The sequence below is a fragment of the Diaporthe citri genome (genome assembly GCF_014595645.1).
Source record: "Diaporthe citri strain NFHF-8-4 chromosome Unknown scaffold_8, whole genome shotgun sequence".
Lineage (NCBI taxonomy): Eukaryota > Fungi > Ascomycota > Sordariomycetes > Diaporthales > Diaporthaceae > Diaporthe > Diaporthe citri.
This window is the reverse complement of record NW_025064853.1, coordinates 1464630-1482278: the sequence shown is the minus strand read 5'-3', so window position 1 is coordinate 1482278 and position 17649 is coordinate 1464630. Positions and strand designations below refer to the sequence as shown.

General features: G+C 56.4%; 5 protein-coding genes across 5 annotated transcripts; 2 read left to right on the top strand and 3 right to left on the bottom strand.

Annotated features, from left to right (window-relative positions):
* Positions 1-47: 47 nt before the first annotated feature.
* Positions 48-895, top strand: INS49_014769 (uncharacterized protein; the record flags this gene model as incomplete). The annotated part of the gene is made up of 2 exons (XM_043175458.1): positions 48-268; positions 376-895. The coding sequence occupies 2 exons, from the start codon at positions 48-50 to the stop codon at positions 893-895; spliced, it is 741 nt and encodes a 246-aa protein (XP_043020415.1).
* Positions 896-1355: 460 nt separating this feature from the next.
* Positions 1356-2079, bottom strand: INS49_014768 (uncharacterized protein; the record flags this gene model as incomplete). The annotated part of the gene is made up of 2 exons (XM_043175457.1): positions 1356-1721; positions 1882-2079. 2 exons carry the CDS (start codon positions 2077-2079, stop codon positions 1356-1358), a joined length of 564 nt encoding a protein of 187 aa, XP_043020414.1.
* Positions 2080-3267: 1188 nt separating this feature from the next.
* Positions 3268-4291, bottom strand: INS49_014767 (uncharacterized protein; the record flags this gene model as incomplete). Its single annotated transcript, XM_043175456.1, has 3 exons — positions 3268-3665; positions 3735-4042; positions 4110-4291. 3 exons carry the CDS (start codon positions 4289-4291, stop codon positions 3268-3270), a joined length of 888 nt encoding a protein of 295 aa, XP_043020413.1.
* A 4901-nt stretch (positions 4292-9192) lies between these two features.
* INS49_014766 (uncharacterized protein) lies at positions 9193-12867 on the bottom strand (the record flags this gene model as incomplete). Its single annotated transcript, XM_043175455.1, has 3 exons — positions 9193-10040; positions 10335-10360; positions 11093-12867. 3 exons carry the CDS (start codon positions 12865-12867, stop codon positions 9193-9195), a joined length of 2649 nt encoding a protein of 882 aa, XP_043020412.1.
* A 2073-nt stretch (positions 12868-14940) lies between these two features.
* INS49_014765 (uncharacterized protein) lies at positions 14941-16512 on the top strand (the record flags this gene model as incomplete). The annotated part of the gene is made up of 2 exons (XM_043175454.1): positions 14941-16259; positions 16362-16512. The coding sequence occupies 2 exons, from the start codon at positions 14941-14943 to the stop codon at positions 16510-16512; spliced, it is 1470 nt and encodes a 489-aa protein (XP_043020411.1).
* Positions 16513-17649: the final 1137 nt, after the last annotated feature.

Below are 17649 nucleotides of genomic sequence, written 5' to 3'. Positions count from 1 at the left end.
TCCTGAACAACGCAAAATAAGAGAGAGGACGCACACAAAGCCACACAATGTCCAGCATACCAACGCACAAGTCAGCAGCAAGCAAAGATGCCCTGCCTCCGCCGGGCAGCGGGCTGCGGTACCCCACGAGCGGCAAGACGATCTACCACCGCCCATTGAACCGGTCGCGCACCTCGGAGCTCAGCCAGTCCAGCTTCGCGTACCTCTTCTCCGAGATGGTCAGCTATGCGCAGCGACGGGTGACGGGCATCCAGGACCTAGAAAAGAGGTACGCTCACCGGATCCTCCTCGCCCATCTCCCGGCTCCTGGCCTTCAGCCAACCACCCTACATCCCAAAGTCAAGCAGCTAACCAACAACGCCCGCGCCCCAACAGGCTCAACGTCCAGGGCCACCCGATAGGCCTTAAGCTCCTCGACCTCCTCCTCTACCGCGAGCCGCCCCGGCAGCAGGCCCGCCCGCGCGACATCATCACCCTGCTGCACCTCATCAAGATCCAGCTGTGGACGCACCTCTTCGGCCGCCAGGCCGACCAGATCCAGCGCTCGAGCAACCCGGACACCCCCGACGAGTACATGATCATCGACAACGAGCCCCTCGTCAACGCCTACGTCAGCGTGCCCCGCGAGATGTCCCAGCTCAACTGCGCCGCCTACGTCGCGGGTATGATCGAGGGCGTCTGCGACGGCGCCGGGTTCCCCGCGCGCGTCACCGCCCACAGCGTCGGGGGCCAGCACGCCGCGGGCGGCGAGGGGGCGGGAGGCGCCGGTGATGCTGGGGCTGGGGCGGCTGCGGCGGGTGCGGTGCAGGAGATGTGGCCTGGCAAGACGGTGTTCCTGGTCAAGTTTTCTGGGGAGGTGCTTGAGAGGGAGGCGTATCTTGGTGTGGCCAAGTGAGGTCATTGAAAGGAGAAAATACGGCGCGAAACGCTTTCAGTGAGGGTGAGCATTGCCGTGACGGTGGTCACGGCTTCTACGTGTTATTACATCTTGCATGGCCTGGCGTTGGGGAATATGGGGAACCCGGAAGAGGATTTTGCGGCTCGGCGGTCAGTGTTTTGGAAAGGCTCGAACAAGACACGGGGCACGATCACGTTGGGACGCCTTCTTGGTGCCGGGATAGAAGAAGAAAAAGATGCATTAAGCCTCGCATATCGCAATTGGGCGAGTACCATCGCCTGTGACGACTGGTATCGCGGGTATCAGATCTACAAATTCAAGCCCCCAGACCAGCAGAACGCCGTCCCGCAGTAAGCCCGGTTTCTCTTGAGCGCATGGGATAGAGTCGACAGACCTCCTAGTAGGCTAGTCTGGACCGCCTTCCTGCCTGACTGTCGCAAACCAAGACACAACACCCTCACCTAGGCAACCGATTACCACCCCCAGCGCCCTTCTTCCCAGCAGCCCCAGCACCACCGGCCCCCTTCCCCCTCCCGCCAGGACCGCCGCCCTTCCAGGCCCCCGCCTCGGGCCCCTTGGCCATGAGCTCCGCGAGGCCGAAGTCGCGCCAGGCGGGCTCGCGGCGCAGCGCGGTGGCCTTCTGGATGCCGAAGGCGGCGTGCTGGTCGGGCACGACGTCGTCCTCGTCCTCTGGGTTGACGGGCTGGTGGTGCGCGGGCACGTAGATGTCGTCGGCGGGGAGGCGGTCCTTGGCGAAGGCCTCGAGGAGGTCGGCGTCGCGCGCGCGGTGCAGGTGGAGGGAGGTGAAGTGGGCGTCTTTGTTCTGGGCGCACGGGACTTGTGTTAGTTGGGTCCGGGGGAGGGAGAGCAGCGGACTGGATTTGAAGCCTGGGGGTTGGGGGGGGGAGGGGTGTGGATATTATATTGCCTGGCAATGGTAGGCTGGAATAGTGAGGGCGTGGCAGTGGGAGAGCTAAGCTTACCATGGCCGATGTGGGCGTTCGTCCGATGCGCTCGTCTATCTCCCTTGTCGACTCGATCAGCTGTGGCCAGGTCTGACTGAGGGCTGCTTGGTGCTGCTGTTGACGGTTCTGTGGTGGTTGTTGACGTCGTTGCTGCTGCTGCTGCTGCTGCTGCTGCTGTTGCTGGGGTCCCTCCCCGCCATTAATCTGGGTGGCCATCGCGAGCAAAGTGGGTTCTGGGGTTAGGGTAGACAGCGAGTGTAAGTGAGCCTCGTCCTTGAAATGAACATCAGACGAGACTGTCACGACAAGGGCACATCTCCTCTCCGCCGGGTGGTGCAGGTGGGCATTTCCGAGATGAAGGTTCCAGACTTTCGCTTGCGCGTTCCTCCTGTTTTGGCCGGGCTTTTTTTGCTAATAAGGGAGGGCGCGCGACAATAACACGCCGGGCGTTGCACTTTCCCTTGGTCGATACTAGCTCCCGCCCGGCCGCTGGGTGGTGGTGGTCTTTGGGGACTGGTCCGGCCCTGCGGCTCAGCCTGAGAGGGCGAAGCCATGGATACCTGGACCTGCCATTCTGGTTCCTGCAGCAAGGCGACTCGCTAGCTTTCCGCTGTGCAGTCTATGTGCTGTGTTAGGCCTGCTCGTTCCATCCATGTAGACAGACTACTGCTCGTCACTCTCCAAGCTTCAGAGTTGTCCTGATGGCGCTCATCGAGATCATCTGCCCAAATTGTGGAGCGCTCTCTACCTACGTAATCACTCCATTGCGTCTCAAACGCACATGAAGTGCAAGGCTACGCGTATTTTCCAACCCAACCAACCTTAAGAGTGCCGAGGTCGGGCCAGGGCCGGGCGAGGGAAACGGAGAATCTGTTTCGATTGCCGGTCATCATACCACAGCACCTTGTGGCCGGGGGTAGGCTCTTAACATCGGAAGCGCGACTCTCACAGGGACCCATGCTGCAGTTCAGACATCAGACGAAACAGCTATGCCTGGTTGATGTAGCTCATTCGATTCATCTGATTCTTGGATCGAGTAATAAGCCAATTGAGGTGACCCCCGCGAACCCACCAAACTCTCTGTCCACGCACAGGTCCAAGCTCGACCTCTCCCCTCCTGAGCCGCCCGCTCACTCACTCACCGTGACGATGGCCGCGTTATGCTACCTATGGTATGCTACGTTCATGATATTCTTTGGTTGTGTTGATGCTATTTGACGTGGGTTGAGATAATTCGAGTAACGCCTTAAAGATGCAGTCCTCCCACGGTTGAGCTCGTTTGTGTTGTGCTCTGGTAAATGTGGATGAATCCAATTTCGTGATCCAAAATGCCGTGTCCCTATGTTGGCTTCTGAATGAATGGGTAATATCAGGCCAAAGAAATCGTCATACACATCAATAATTTCATGCTTGCATAGGCTCAGCAGCCGCAGCCCCAGAGATTGCGACCGCTGGGGCACTGTCCTCTGCCGACTCCTTGGAGTCTTCTGTGGCTGTTGACGGGGTCGACTGGCCCGTCTTCTCAGCGATATACTTCTCAGCCGCCGCCTTGGCAGCTTCTATCCGCGCGTTGTGGGAGTCAAGCACCACCTTCAGCTCCGGAGGTGGGTTGAAGCCCGGGTGGTCGCAGTGCCTCTTGTAGAAGTAGTTGTCCGCCTTGGGGCGCAACTCCGCCGGCATGTCGGTTAGCACGCAATCGATGATGCCGTCGATGGACTTCTGTTTTGACGAGTCGCGGTGCCAGATGGTGATGAGGTGCGAGTTGAATCGGACGGAGAGGCCGACACCGCAGAGTTGGTCACCTAGAATTGTCATGTTCCGTCAGCTTCCTACATTGTAGCATTCGCGCCCATGTTCTCGACAGCGCTTACCCTCTTCCAGAGCAGCCTGGAGCTGCTCGCCAATGGCCATCAGCTGTACGCGGGTCCAGAAATCGGGACCGATGTTCTTGCCCACACGGAAGGTCCAACTGCCGCCGAGGATGTTGCGCCTGTCCTCCCATATGGGCTTAAAGCCCTGTTTGAACAGGTAGAGGGACTCGCGCATCTTGATCTGGTCGACAGGGGTGTTGTTGGCATAGCGCCAGAAGTCCTGGACAGACTCGATCTGGGAGCCGAGCTGCTCGAGCTGCGCCTGGTACTCCTGGCCATCATCTGTCTTCTTCTGCTCTTTTTGTTGTCTGCACGGATGGGCCCAGATTAGCTTTTGGTGAACCAGAAGGGGGGCAGAGGTTGAAGAGGGCGCACCTGTCAAAGTAGACGTTCCAGTAGTGCTGGGTGGGCAGAGGGCGCATCGCCTTGAGGAAGCCCAGCTTGGAGTCGGCCCGCTGCTCGGCGGGGGAGTTGACGTTGGGCGAGCTCGGGTCCGAGGACTGGGACAGGTTGGAGAGCCCGCGGGTGAACATGCTCAAACTCGGTCTTGAAGCCATGGTTGCAGGTGTTCCGGGAAGGAGCTGAGAGGATGTTGCGGTCGGGTTGGAAGGGTAGGGGTGGGAGGTGTCGCCGGCTGGGAGAAGACTGGGCAACAAAGAGAGGTCAGGACAGGGCGTATGCGGGCCGCGTTGATGGGCGTCGACGTTCCTGGTCCGAGGGGTGGTCTTTGTCGTCGTCGCTGTAGTCGAGTGGGCGGAGAAGTGCCGGGGGAGCTGGGCGGTCGCAGAAGGGAAACAGAGTGGTTGCAGGATGCAGGATGGTGTGAGGTGCGTAATAAGCGAGAGAGGCACGACGGTGTTAGTGCTCGTCCGGGTACGGTAGGCAAGTGGTGTGTGGAGTGGTCTGCAGGTCCGGTCGAGGTCGCCACGGCCGCCAACACACGGAATGGAGAGCTGGCTGGACGGTAGGCTGCAGGGTGCAGGGGACGGAGATCAACTGATGGAGGGGAAGGAGGAGCTGTGGGGTCCTGGTAAAGGGGGGCCCAGCAATAGACGTTAGGAATTACTGCGATCGTATTACACGGCTGGCTGGCTTCTGGCTGGCTGCTTGCTCAGGAACCATTCAAGCTGCTTGCTCACTGGGTGCCCAGTCTCGGCGGTTAGGCTGGCCTGGAGCGACTGATTGGCCGGTCAGTTCTCTGGTGTTCCAAGTCGAATCCCAGGTCTTGTTGGCGCTGTGTGTGACTGATGAGACACAAGACAGCCCAGTCAGCCAGTGCAATATGATAGACTAGGTCTGACAGAAGAACGAGCCACGACCAAGGACAGACAGGACAACAGCAAGGCGCACTGCAGGATGGAATGACCGTGCTCGTTGAGCGTTGAGCGTTCACCGTGAGCGAGAGGCGGTAGAGAAGAGAGGGACGGTTGGGTTCAAGGAGGAGGGGAGCAAGGGTATAGAAAGGCACATAGATCCCACGCTAAATGAGAGAAGAGCCTCAAGTCTCGAGGATGGATGTTTGAGATGTGAGATGTGTTCCTGTTTCCAGTTGCATTCCTTGACCAGGGGGTTGGCCTTCGACCCAAAGGCCCCTTGCCGTACCGTCAGGACCGTATGTACCTAATGCCAATAGCATGGGCAAAGCCTGGGCTTGACCCGATTGTCAGGCCTGACTTGCCTCGATCTCGACCAGGCCAGGCTGCGAGAGGAAAAGGGGATAAGTCGTCCACCCCCAGGGCTTATTAGCTGTCACCGGCCGTGGTCCTGATCCTGAAACATCAGGACTGGCTCGAGCTGGGTGCCGGCCCGCGTCCCAGACGGGCTGGTTTGAGATTCTCCCGTGTTGGACGTGGCCCAATTGCTGTTAGCGCTGGCTGCAGGTGAGCCAAGTGCCGTATCCGTCCCGCCGTTTTATTGCCGGGAGCAGTGCTCCGGACGGAGAAACGGTGATTTGCTGCTGTGCCCATGTGTGTATTATAAAGTGCACTTTGATGTGCTGCAGCAGCAGGTGCTTCTCAACGTCCGGAATGAATGCCTAGGTATCTCCCTACCACAGTAAAAATCTACTTTCCTGGCCACACGACTCATTGCGCACTGCAACGGTCCGTACCTGGGCAGATCATAGCAGCAGCGCCGCAGCCAAGGTTTGGAAGTCAGACGCCCAGCAGTGTCGGTCCCCCGACTCCACGTGCTGGTCAAAGGAAGGAACGTCTGGACCGGCCCTGAGGCCCCACGACCCTTGCCAAGGAGCCTACAATAACAACCTTGGAACCTTGGACGTCTACTGTCCCGTGTAATAAGCGTGCAGCTTGCCTTGAGCCTCAAAGGGAAACAGCTGCCAGCCGTGGGTGCTTCTCCGCTTTTGGTTTCACCTTGCTCTCTTTGATCATCCACCCGCCGCAAAGAGGACGAGCCTCATAGGCCGCCTAAGCCTCGACCCTGCCGGCCACACACCGCAGGCTGAGGCTCAGCCTTACGAGGCCACAAAGGCCGGCCTCGCTGCTGCAACTGCAACTGCAAGTGTGACAGGAAAGGGGCGGCAGCAGTTCTCACTCGCTCGTTCATCCACCCACACACAACCAACTCATGGCAAGCCGACAAGCAGTGGCAGCACCATGTGTAGCAAAGTGCCGACTGCCTCGGGCATTCTTTGAAGCCCTGGTTGCTCCGCAGGTCCAGCTTTCGAGGGCCCTGACTGCAGAAGCCTAGAATCAGAATCTCCATTCATTGCCAATCTCCGTCTCCCCAGTGTCCGTGCTGCAGCAACCTTGAGGGTAGACAGAAATATAGATATCCCTTTTTTTTTTTTCCAGAAAACGCCTTATCAGTGAGCTGGAGGCTGCCTTGCTCCCCCCGAATTCCCATTATTCTTTTCAAGAACCCGGACTTAGATCTGTACCTGAGCTTAGCCCGAGCCTGAATCATCCCATCATTCCTCATTCCTCGCCCTCCTCCCCGAGCTATAATAGCGCCGTCAGCCGTTCCGCGCCGGCCTTGTCTTTCGCAAGCTGCTCTCCAGCGCTGCTTTCGTCGCTCCCGCCCAGAGAACCCCCAAACCACACCATCCCAGTTCGGCGCCCGAAATCCTCCCAGAGGGATCGCACATTGACTGCTCTCTCGCCACGGCCCTCGAACCCGTAAGTCAGGTCAGCAAAGCATGTCAGGAAATATGCCCCGGGCCAAAACTGTAGCACAGACTGATCATCTTCTTGCCCACGCAGTTCACCTGTCATCAGCACCGATTTGCCTCGCTTTGTCTCTCATTCCCACGTGGCAGACGTCTTGGAATCACACATTACCCACACAGACACACCGCGAAGGACGGCGAGCGAAAAGGGGCGACTAGGTACTTGTTACCCAGCAGCAGTAACCACCGCAATCGAGCTGCCTGCAAAGGGAAACCCTTCCCTATATCTCGCCCTGCCTCTCCCTTTCAGCCAACTTTGAAGACACCCAGTCAAGCAATCTTGGTCCCGACTCCTCTTGACGCCAGAAATCAATCCCCCAGTCAATCTGGCCGACTCGTCTCGAGGCGTTTGAGCAAGAGTCAGTGTCGTTCACGTCAAACCACCCGCGCGCCTTACAATCTCCAAGCAAACCCCTGGTCGGGTCCTCGCGTCAGTGCCCTCTGCATATCATCCCATCTCATTACCATCATCACCCCGGCGGACTTTCTCGCCGAGCGCATGTTACCACAAACTCCATGTACCCGGGTGAAACCCAATCCGGTCGTTTCCATCATCGACGATTCACATGTCCGGAAAATGCCCCAGACGAAACAGAAAACAAATGGCATTGCCTAATGATTAAGCCAACGTCGACTTCCTGGAATCCTAGCTAACAATCCACCATAGATACAATAACCAACGCAACCAGCTCCCAAGACCTCACCAGGAGGCTTACGCGGGCAGCTCTTTTCCTCGACAACCAACACGTCGATTCCAAGACACCAACCAACCAACCCAAGGACCCATCTTCTCACACACACAAGATGGCCCGCGTCACCTCGCCCCGGCCCTCGAGCCGACACAACGCCGGCGCCGACCAGCCTAGGAAGCTCTTCATCCGCATCTCGGCCGACAAGATGCGCTGGTACAAGAACCAGGAGGCACGCGAGCGTGAGGCTTCCCGGGTCTCATCATCGTCCTCGTCGTCTTCCTCGTCCACATCCCCTAGGCGGTTACGCATCAGCCTGAAGCGCCGTGACTCCTCATGACAGCGCCTACCGACAACGACACTCAACCACATCAAATCAACCAAACCGACCAGACCCGATCAATGAGTCACATTCATTCGGCTCAGTCCGTTCACACATCCACGAAGAAATTAATTCGATCCTTTTTCCTTTTAACTGTCATCTCTCTCTCTCTCTCTCTTATGTCAACGGAAATCAAAGCAAGCCTGCAGGGAACGGGAACGGGGAGCGGGTTATCAATGCTCTGAATGTGTTCCGGCGAAGGCGTTTTACGGTGTACCAATCCCCCGCATCAGGGCCGGGCCAAATAGAGGACCCCCTTCCTTAAAAGTCCGCCGGGTGAGCCTCACTTATCGGTGGCGGCGGCGGCCACAGGAGTCTTACAGGCGTTACTAAGAAAATATGGCTGGCTTTTTTTTTTTTTTTTTTTTTTTTTTTTTTTGCTGTCTGCGGGATGGGGCAATTTTGCCCCGCGGTCAGTGGTTGATGGACGCCTCCCACTCCGTGGGACACATGGACGCCTTGTTTTTTCATATAGGCGATAATTACTGTGGAATATGAGAACAGTGAACACACGCCATCATTCCTATTGCAAAAACTTGTCACTATTAAATCAGCATCAGTGTCTCGGCGGGTTGACTGCCCCTTGACTGCCCAGCTGCACCGTCAGCGTGCCACCATGAGGGGCTGGAACACCTAGACCTTCTAAAGAGAGACACCATTCCCGGCCTTCCGGGTTTCCGGCTTGCTGGAAGAGAAATTGTAGGGACAACGTAAGAAAGAGACAAAGAATGAGTAAGTGGTCGTCCGGTGTGACATCTCACGACGGGTCCAGTAAGCGGCCGTCGATGGAAACCGATCTACCACCAAAATTGGAAAAAATGGCAAGGCAGTCCCCTTGGAAACCGATATGTTTCCACACACAGAAAAGCAAAGGCAGCAAGGCCATGTTGATTGCGTCCACATCAAAAACGTCAGTTTTGGCATCCGCGTCAGATGCTCGTAGGTATCTTAAGCCATGGCTATGGGCCCTGTAGAGTTCCTTCTACACTTTCCCACCCCTTTTTGTTCAAGATGACAATTGTGACCTTTCACTCCAGACGGAAGCCGTATTTGGTGGCCGTCTTTGCCACGTCCTTTTTCCGTACTGTGCCCAACAATTTTCCTATCATACAGTATCTCATCGTCAAACATTATTAATCACGGCACTGACAAGCCGGTAACCTCGCTCCAGACTATGTGATGCACTGGTGCGCAAGAACCTCATACAATGTCTTCGTCTTCCCCAATTAGCCTCCCAAGGATGAGACTCTGGATGACGAGCTCATTGCTCAAGGTCCGGATCCTTTTCGGCGGCGGATTCGCCGCGTCGGCCGCGCTCTTCCGCTTCCGCTTCTTGCTGGCAGCCCGTGCTGTGGAGGTTGAGCTTGTATCCTCTGCGAAGAGAGCAGCACTACCAGCCATCTTTTCCTCAATATAGACCCAATCATATGGGTGGCCTGCATCCTCACTGGCCTTGAGCTGCCTCCGAGCCTCGTCGATAGTGTAGACCCTGGACAAAGACGCTCCTAGAACACGTGAGAGGAAGACGTACGCCATCTTCGTGCCCTCGTCCTGCTTCCGCAGCACAATAAGAATCCGCGATCCACGTAATAGTTGTGGTCGGCTGTCGATCACCTCACCCAGCTTCGCCGACGCCGCGTCGTAGGTCGGCAGGTTGCGCGACCTTATCGCTTCCCCAAGAAACGATGAATTTCCCGCGCACAGAAGGTAATCGGACCAATCAACCAGCTTCTGTTTCTCAGTGCAAGTTGTAATCCACCGAGGGTGGATACAAGGTAGGCCAAGCGCAAGCGCCTGCATGTATTTGACTTTGCGCGAATGGCCATCCGAAATCAGGGCTGTGAATCCGGTTGCTCTCGCAGTGGCGGTGAGCTTGATTTCCTCGTCCGGCTGGGGCGTCGAAGAAGCCACTTCGGCGTTCTTTATCGGTCCGAACTCAAAAAGCTGTTCAAACCCATTAGGCAGAAGCTTCCCGCCTCCCTGCCTGATCTGATCGCCCACTTTTGTCGAGAGACCCATCCTCGAGTTGTAGGTACTGTCCTTCTCCCCTGGGTGTTTGGCTTGGAATGAGATAGCGAAAGTCATCCCTGCAAACAAATTCGCTCCACCGCCACGACTAGACTCTCGAGAGACTGGAGACTCTCTCAGTGAGCTTCTGCCAAGCCTGGATAGCATCGCACTCTGCTCGAAAGTAGTCGGTACTGACGATGGCGGTGATCTTGCCAGTTCGTCTGTTGACACGGAAGCATCCCGGCCAAATGATGTGGCGGATCGCCTCGTCGACGTGCGGAGATTCCTTGGGGCAGCTGCAGCAGGTTTCGGCTTCATTGCCGCTCCTTTACCTTTATTACGGCCGGCCTTAGCGACGCTGGGAGATGTATGGGGCTCAGCAGTTAGTGAAGTCGTCGTGTCACCTGCGACACCTGGTGAGTCCTCCGTCAGAGGAGTTGTCTTGCTGGAGACATTGGGCGTCGTGGCCAATGCACTCAGAGAAGAGCCTGAGCTACCGGGAGCCGTCGGGCTTGTGTTGTGGCTTCGGTTACGTGAAGCACGGAGCCTTGCCCTTGTGTTCAAGGCCGGGACGGGTGGACGAGACTCAGCAATAGGACTCGTCTCAGCTACCTCTACCACACCTTGGTCCACAGAGCCTCTTGACGCCTGGTTTCTGACTGCAACTTGAGGTGCAGGATCCGGGGTGTCCAGATCCGTCCTATCGCGGCGTGCAGCAGGTTTCCGGGCCCCTGAAGATGAACGAGTTCGTCTCTCTGCAGGCATAGAATCGGGTGTTTGACGGCTGTCCGACGACGAACTTTCTCGAAAGCTACTGCGCAAGAGAGCAGTGAAAGATTCTTGCTTCGACATTTCGCCAGACGACGACAATGGCTGCATTTTACCGAAAGGTCTTGGCTGCGGTATAGCAGGACTCGTCTCTGGAACAGGGTCCCTGCCACCCTCTCCTTTGCCATTGCTTCGTGGTGGTGATTTGGGCGAGTTGTCTGCGTTCATAACAGGAGATCTAGTAGCGCTTCGTGCTGTGTTGGGCAATGTTGCCATCACTACCGCATCGTTGCTCGACACATTAGCTGCATGCTCGACAGACCGTGTTATGACACCATCTTGAGAATCGCCGATCACCGCATTTTGGCTGTCAGGATCTCCACCAATAGAAATCACCACACGGTCCTGTGAGTCCTCCACAGTAATCTGAGAGTAGTCGTCGGCCCGGCCCTCACATTGATCAAGGTAGTTTTGTGAGTCTGTCTTCTGGTCTTCACCTTGCCTAGTATTTGTGGAAGGCACCACAGCGTCCTCCAGAGGAGACTGGCGTTCGTACTTAATAGATTCGAGCCTCTTCTCCACCTTGGCTTTCTTGAACATTGCCTTGTAATGCCTGCGCATTACATCGTCCTCACTTGCGTTACCATCTGATTCGTTTTCAAGAGCTTGCTGAGAGGACGCCTCGTATTCTTGTTGAGATGTATACAATGGTTCGTACTCTTCCGCCCGGCCTCTCGGAAAGGTGCGCGCTAGGTGCAAAGGCGTAGAATCGACGGCGGCGCCGGTCAACTCGACCGGTTCGTCGCTTTGATGCTGTGGCGAGGTATCATAAGGGATGGATAGTTGGGGACTTGAGACGCCACCGTGGAGTGGTTGCAGCCCTGCACCTAGGTTCTTCAACGGCGACGAGATGAAAAGGTTTGGGGAGATGGAGTTCTGCGGTTGGAAGTTGTCGGGCGATGGCCGCGAGGACGTCGGGCTGATCACCTTATACGCCGACGAGACTTGAGTTTGGCCAAACATTTGCGAGGCAGGTAGCAAATGCGCCTTGCTTCCAGCGAACGGATTCTTATGCGGCGCTGGAGTCTCTGGGTTTCGTGCGAAATGATCAGCGGAGCCGTGAGACGGTCTGCCTGTTCCAAGCGAGTCTGGGGCGGAGAAGTTGTCATTGTATTCGTCAATGTTGCGAAAGTTGACCGCACCGGTGTCATCTTCTTGCAGGGTTCTGTCCCCATCACCAGAGTGGGAGGTTTGTTGTGAGGCCAGGTCGGGCTTCTCAACGGGGTCTGTCGGAATCAAGTCGTCCCCGCGAGAGATGTACTGCTCGTAGCTGCGCCCATCATTCGACTGGGTTGGGGATTGAGACGGATCCATTTTGCGCCGTCGTGGCTTTGGTTGCTTGGCTGAGGATGGTGCCACGCCGTTAGCATCGTCATTGAGCGCAGTCAGTTGTGCTGGATTGACTGTTCCGCTCGGGGATCCTGTCTGGGAAGTCAAAGGAATGACAGTGTCTTCATGCTGCTGATGAACATGATCGTCACCACTGCGAGACCCAGGGTCGGGATCAAAGACCCCAGCAGCCTCAGAAGGTGTCGCTTGTTTGGGTGAGTGGGCAGGTGTTGTACGATGAGACGGAGAAGAGGCGCGACTGTTGGACGCGTTCGACTTGGTCCCAACGCCCCCTGGTCGCTTCGCTGCACTGCTACCAGCATCGGTATCCCGACCCTTGCCCTTGACCCCCTTGCAGCTGCCAGCCGTGGCGGGGTCCTCTTTGGCCGATTTACCCCGCGATTTTGCATTTGCCTTTACTTTTGCATCTGTGTTCGCTCCTGTCTTTGGTGCATTTGCGTTCGGCTTTGATGAGGACGTCGAAGGTTGTGCGGAGACATTTGCTCCTGCGAACTTCTGATGGACTTTGGGTGGTCTCGGACATCGCTGGATCTCGGCCTGCACCTCGTCGGCTGGTATTGGCTGGGTCGGGGAACTGCTCGTGAAGCCGACGCCGAACTGTTGGTGATATTGCCCCATTACTTCTTGGGTGTCCTGGCTCTCAGCCTCACCAGAGAGCGCATTTTGAGCTTGCTCCCGCGACCGCATCGTGGGCAATGACCGTTCATAGCGATCGATTGTCACGGTCGGCCAGCGGGGTTCGGGTTGCAGGCGAAAGGTGTGAATCCGCTTCGGAAAACGCGACACAGCCAGATACTGGTGTTTCTTCCAATACAAGTTGGTGATGGGGCACATTGGGACCGAATGCCGACAAGAGACGGAAAAGGAGAGAATGAAGACTTGTCCGTCGTCAGAGCCGAAACCGCGCCTGATCGCGCTTACTAGATCACCCCCCATTAGCCTGGCGCGACTCTTGGTCCGCGCTTTCCAACTCCGGAACGCGAAAGCACGTGGCATAGACCACCCCTAACCCTCGTTTGGCTGGTCCAACTGCTAGAATTGTTCGATCGGACTTCTGCGGGGAAGAAGCTGGCTCGTTTGGAGTCCAGACAGGGAAGCAGCTCTGAGGGCAACCCTGCATCGTTCGGTGTTTTCGGGGCCATGTTCGTGTTCGATGTTTCTCTGCATTGACGGCCTTGTTGACGTGTTCGTCCAGTCGTCTGTTTACCAGTCAATCCTGCTCTCTCTATCGCCAGCTGTCGTCCGACAGCAGGGAAGGAAGGAACACTGCAAATACTATGGGCCTGCCTGGACCTGGATACTGCCAGGTGCTCTCCTGCCTTGGAAGCCGGCAATGACGGCCGTTGTGCCTTTTCTCTTCCCTGGTGTGCATTCTAATAAGTATCCCATTTTGTAAATATAGCCTCCCAACTTCGACATTTTCGTCTAGATACTTGCCATTTACCTAGTTTCAGGAGAAATTCAGCTCACATTGCTTTTTTTTCTTTTGTCTGATGTATTTCCTCGTCTTCTTGGCTTCATCATCGGTTGAGCGATGTTTGATGGCCCCAGCGCCGTTGCCCTGACACTTGCAAAAGTGGATCCTCAGATCAGTGCAAGGGTCCAAAGTCCTGCTGGACACAAACATTTACATGGAGGGAAATGAGTCTCGCACCATCATGCGGCCTTGAAGACTCACTGCACATAATAACCAGACAGGTGCGCCCGCCACCCGTGCTGATGGGACAGCCTTCTTCTTTCGCTCCTCTCCACCAGCTCGCTTCGTCTGTCACTTTCCAGGACTGTCCATTCCCTTGCCCTGCCTCGGCCTCGACCTCGACCGCGATTCTGCACGTCAACTGGGCTTTGCCCACTCTCCTCCACCCCTTACCCACGCCTCCCCCCTTTACCGCATTGTTGTCTCCACTCCGCCAATCCACTGTCCTTCATTTCGAACTTTCGGCTCGCCAGCCAGGCCCGGTCAAAGCCAACAAACAGCCCGCTGTCAGCGCGGGCAACATTCTTTGGGGGTCCGCCCGAGCAGACACCCTCTACAGGCCCGCCGGAGATTGCCACGTTATTGGAATCCCACTGGACTCATATACCCGTCCCTCTGCCAGGGTCACCGAGCCCACGAGCCCATGCTTCAACACTCATTCCGAGCAGCGCCCAAAGATTAACAGAACCCACTGCTGTCAATCGCAACCACCGGATGCAGAGGCGCACAGCTCACCAACGTCCCCTCGCCAGCCCGGTCGACTGACTTTACCGCTTCCACTCGCACTTACGTCGCAGACGCAGCCCGCGGTCCACTCTTCAGCCCGGGAGATTTCCCTGGCTCAAGCTGCTAGCCCCGGGGCTCCAGGAACAGGGTCAAGCGAGGCAATACCACCCAATGATTGTAGCTTGGCTGGGGATTGACCTGGCCAACCCGATGCCCCTGAGTCTGGAACAAATCTTCGATTCTTGCCCATGACCGCTCCTCTCTTTGCAATTTGCTTTCTTACAGCTTGTTCCAACACTCTTTTGTACGACCAGCGCTTGAGCCGTCTTGAGTGCAAGGCTTTCGTCCTCAGGCAACGCCATCGGCGCGCTCATCGCGCTCCGTCCAGTCATTTGGATAAGATTATCAGCACCAGGAGACGTCGCAACCGCCCCATCCAGCACGTGTCACCCTTCTCTTCGATCCACAGTCCCTCGACGTCTTTGCACGGGCGCCCTCTCTGCGAGCAGCCTCTTAAGAGTTCTTTGACCACCGTCCGTCGCGTGTCTCCCGCCAAAATGGACGAGGTCACACCTCAGCAAGTCGTTCATTCGAGAACCTTGTCCGGTCACAAAAGACAAAGCTCAAGGGCCTCGGTACCAGAAACGATGCCGCCGCCGCCAGTAGATGATGTCTTGTGGTCGCCCGCACCCTCATTTGGCGCGCGATCTACACGCTCACTGTCCACGACGTCTCGGAACTCAAACAGACTCTCACTGACCTTGCCAATCGCACCGCCGTCAAACTCTCCGTCACGTCCAACTCCGATCAACACGAATGCCCCTTCCTTTCCCCCAACTCCCAAGGACACTCCTCTTGTTCGGTCCCCCACAGATGCCAACGACTTCATTCACGCCATTGCTGCCCAAGAGAGACGTGTATTGGAAATCCGCGAAGACCTGAAAAACGCGGAGGCGGAATTGACACGACTCAAGAAGCAGTGGGGCGCGTTCGACTCGGTCAGAAAACGCAACGCCATGGTCAATGGAGAACCGTTGCGATCAACCCATTCTGTGCACAACTCACCTGCTACTGATGATGTTGAGGCTACGCGGCGGAGTATCGAGCTGGACCGGAGGAGGACGATGATGATGAGCCAGCAGCTCAACAAGGAGGGCACGCCTAACTCGGGCAGACGGCGCGTCATCCGCGGCGGGCACACTCGGGCTCTGTCTCTTCTGTCACCCACGAAGCCGCAGGAATTCCATCTACTCGACCTTGACGACCCGCTAGACGCTCATAAACCGCCAGTAAAGGATTCCGAGCCTCACCTTCAACATCTTGGCCGGTCATCGCCCATCACGGTGGCTCAGCTGAACAAGCGCGCGTCTTGGGCGCCTCGCTCGGCGAGTCCCAATTCCAACAACGGCGTGAAGCAGATGGCGGAGGACTTCAAAGCAGGCCTGTGGACTTTCGTGGATGATTTGCGCCAGGTTGCTGTTGGAGATGAGCCCATCAACGGGGGAGGGATTCAACGTAGGGGTTCCAACAGAATGAGTGACAGCGACAAGGATGGTGACACGATCCGAGCTTCCGTCACCCCTGCGCGGCCGCGCCTGAGTAGCGCATTCAGCGACGTTACCCCCACTCCCACGTCGCGGTTCATGGACCCCCTCAAAGAATCGGATACGGCCAACCTAGGACGGCCAAGACGGACCAACTCCAAGCGCACGAAACACTTCTCCTGGACGCCCCTCAGCGTGGATTCATTCGACGACAGCGACTGGTCGAACTGGGACAGCCCGGTGTCTTCCTCGCCCCGATGGAGCGGCACGACCGTCAACGGCGACATGATCACGCCAATCCCTGAAAAGGGCGACGAAAACGACCCGCCACTGTGAGACGCCCTCCACCCTCCAATCTCGCCGCCCCCCTTCGTCTGGTTTGCTTCCTGGTTGCTTACTCAAGCGCCCAAGACTAATTACTGTCCCGCCCACAGCAAGAACGAGACCGCGGCATCGAGCGACTGCGAGCCTCCCGTCTCCCCTTCGCCATCAGCACTAAAGCTGGAGGAGCTGTCGCTGAGTGTTCTCAACAAGCTGAGGAGCCTCGGGGAGCCTGTGACTCCTCTTAAGAACAAGGCATGTTAGGGCGGGATACAATTCAAAAGGATAAGAAACGAGAGTTGTGTCTCCAAGTGGAGGATGATATTCAAAAGCTTGAGAAGTGGCTTGGGAAAGCACACAAACCTGCCCATCGGTCCGGATACAATACCGGATCCCTCGCAGGCTTGGAGAAAAATCTCGAATTGTACATGCTGGAAGGGATGATACCTAGAAAGCGCGCCTCATCAAGCAAGGCGCCCGAGGATGTAAAAGGTCATTAGAAAAGGGCTCGGACAATAGCATATGGCTTGGGTACACATCATGGACCAGGCTGTGGAAATAAGAGGGAACATTGGGGTAGGAAGCTGAAAACCTAGGTGTTTCGGCTGTATATACCAGAGGATACCTACTACCTGGCCTCGAGGGCCGGGGGCAGGCCGGGTCGACGAGTACGGCTGCATCTCAGAAGCCGCCCAAAAACCTGGGGAGTGGGCCCAGAACGGTGTGTCAATATGGTATAATGATAATGACCCATCATGAAGGAATGAGAAGAAAAATAAATATAGTAGCATAGTGTAAAATCAGTAAAAGCATTGCTCGATGTTTTGTTCTATGTGAGAACTTTGGTACGTGACACTGAAGGATCTGGGGAGAGTTACTTTACATATTGAACGGTGAGCTGAGAATATGGATACTTCCTCATGTCTCTCAGAACAAGCGCATACATTCCTTCCCGTATTTGGGACGCCGGGACTTGGCCGGGTGCTCTCTTCATACAGTATGACCCCCCGTCTCATGTTCCTCTGCCGATGCACGACAACTGAAGCGCTTCCGATTCCACGGCCGCTGTGTCCAACACCACAGTAGCGCGATATTCATCGCGGACCAACACGTAACGCAGATGATTTGAGGTGTGCAAAAATGAGTTCACAGTAGTTTTTTTTGGCAAGGCTAACAACGAGGCCCGTGTGTCTCTCCGAGAAACTGCCATTCCGTCACCGAAGATGCCATTGTTCTGTGATGCTCTCCCCAGAGTACTCATAAATAGGTGCGTCAACCCAAGATACAAAGAACGGCAGAGAGTGAGACACAAGCCAAGTACTGAACGATGTATGCATTTGATCTGACTATATGTGAAAAGCCGCCACCGCCAACGTATACCTATGCTCGCACCGGGAACGG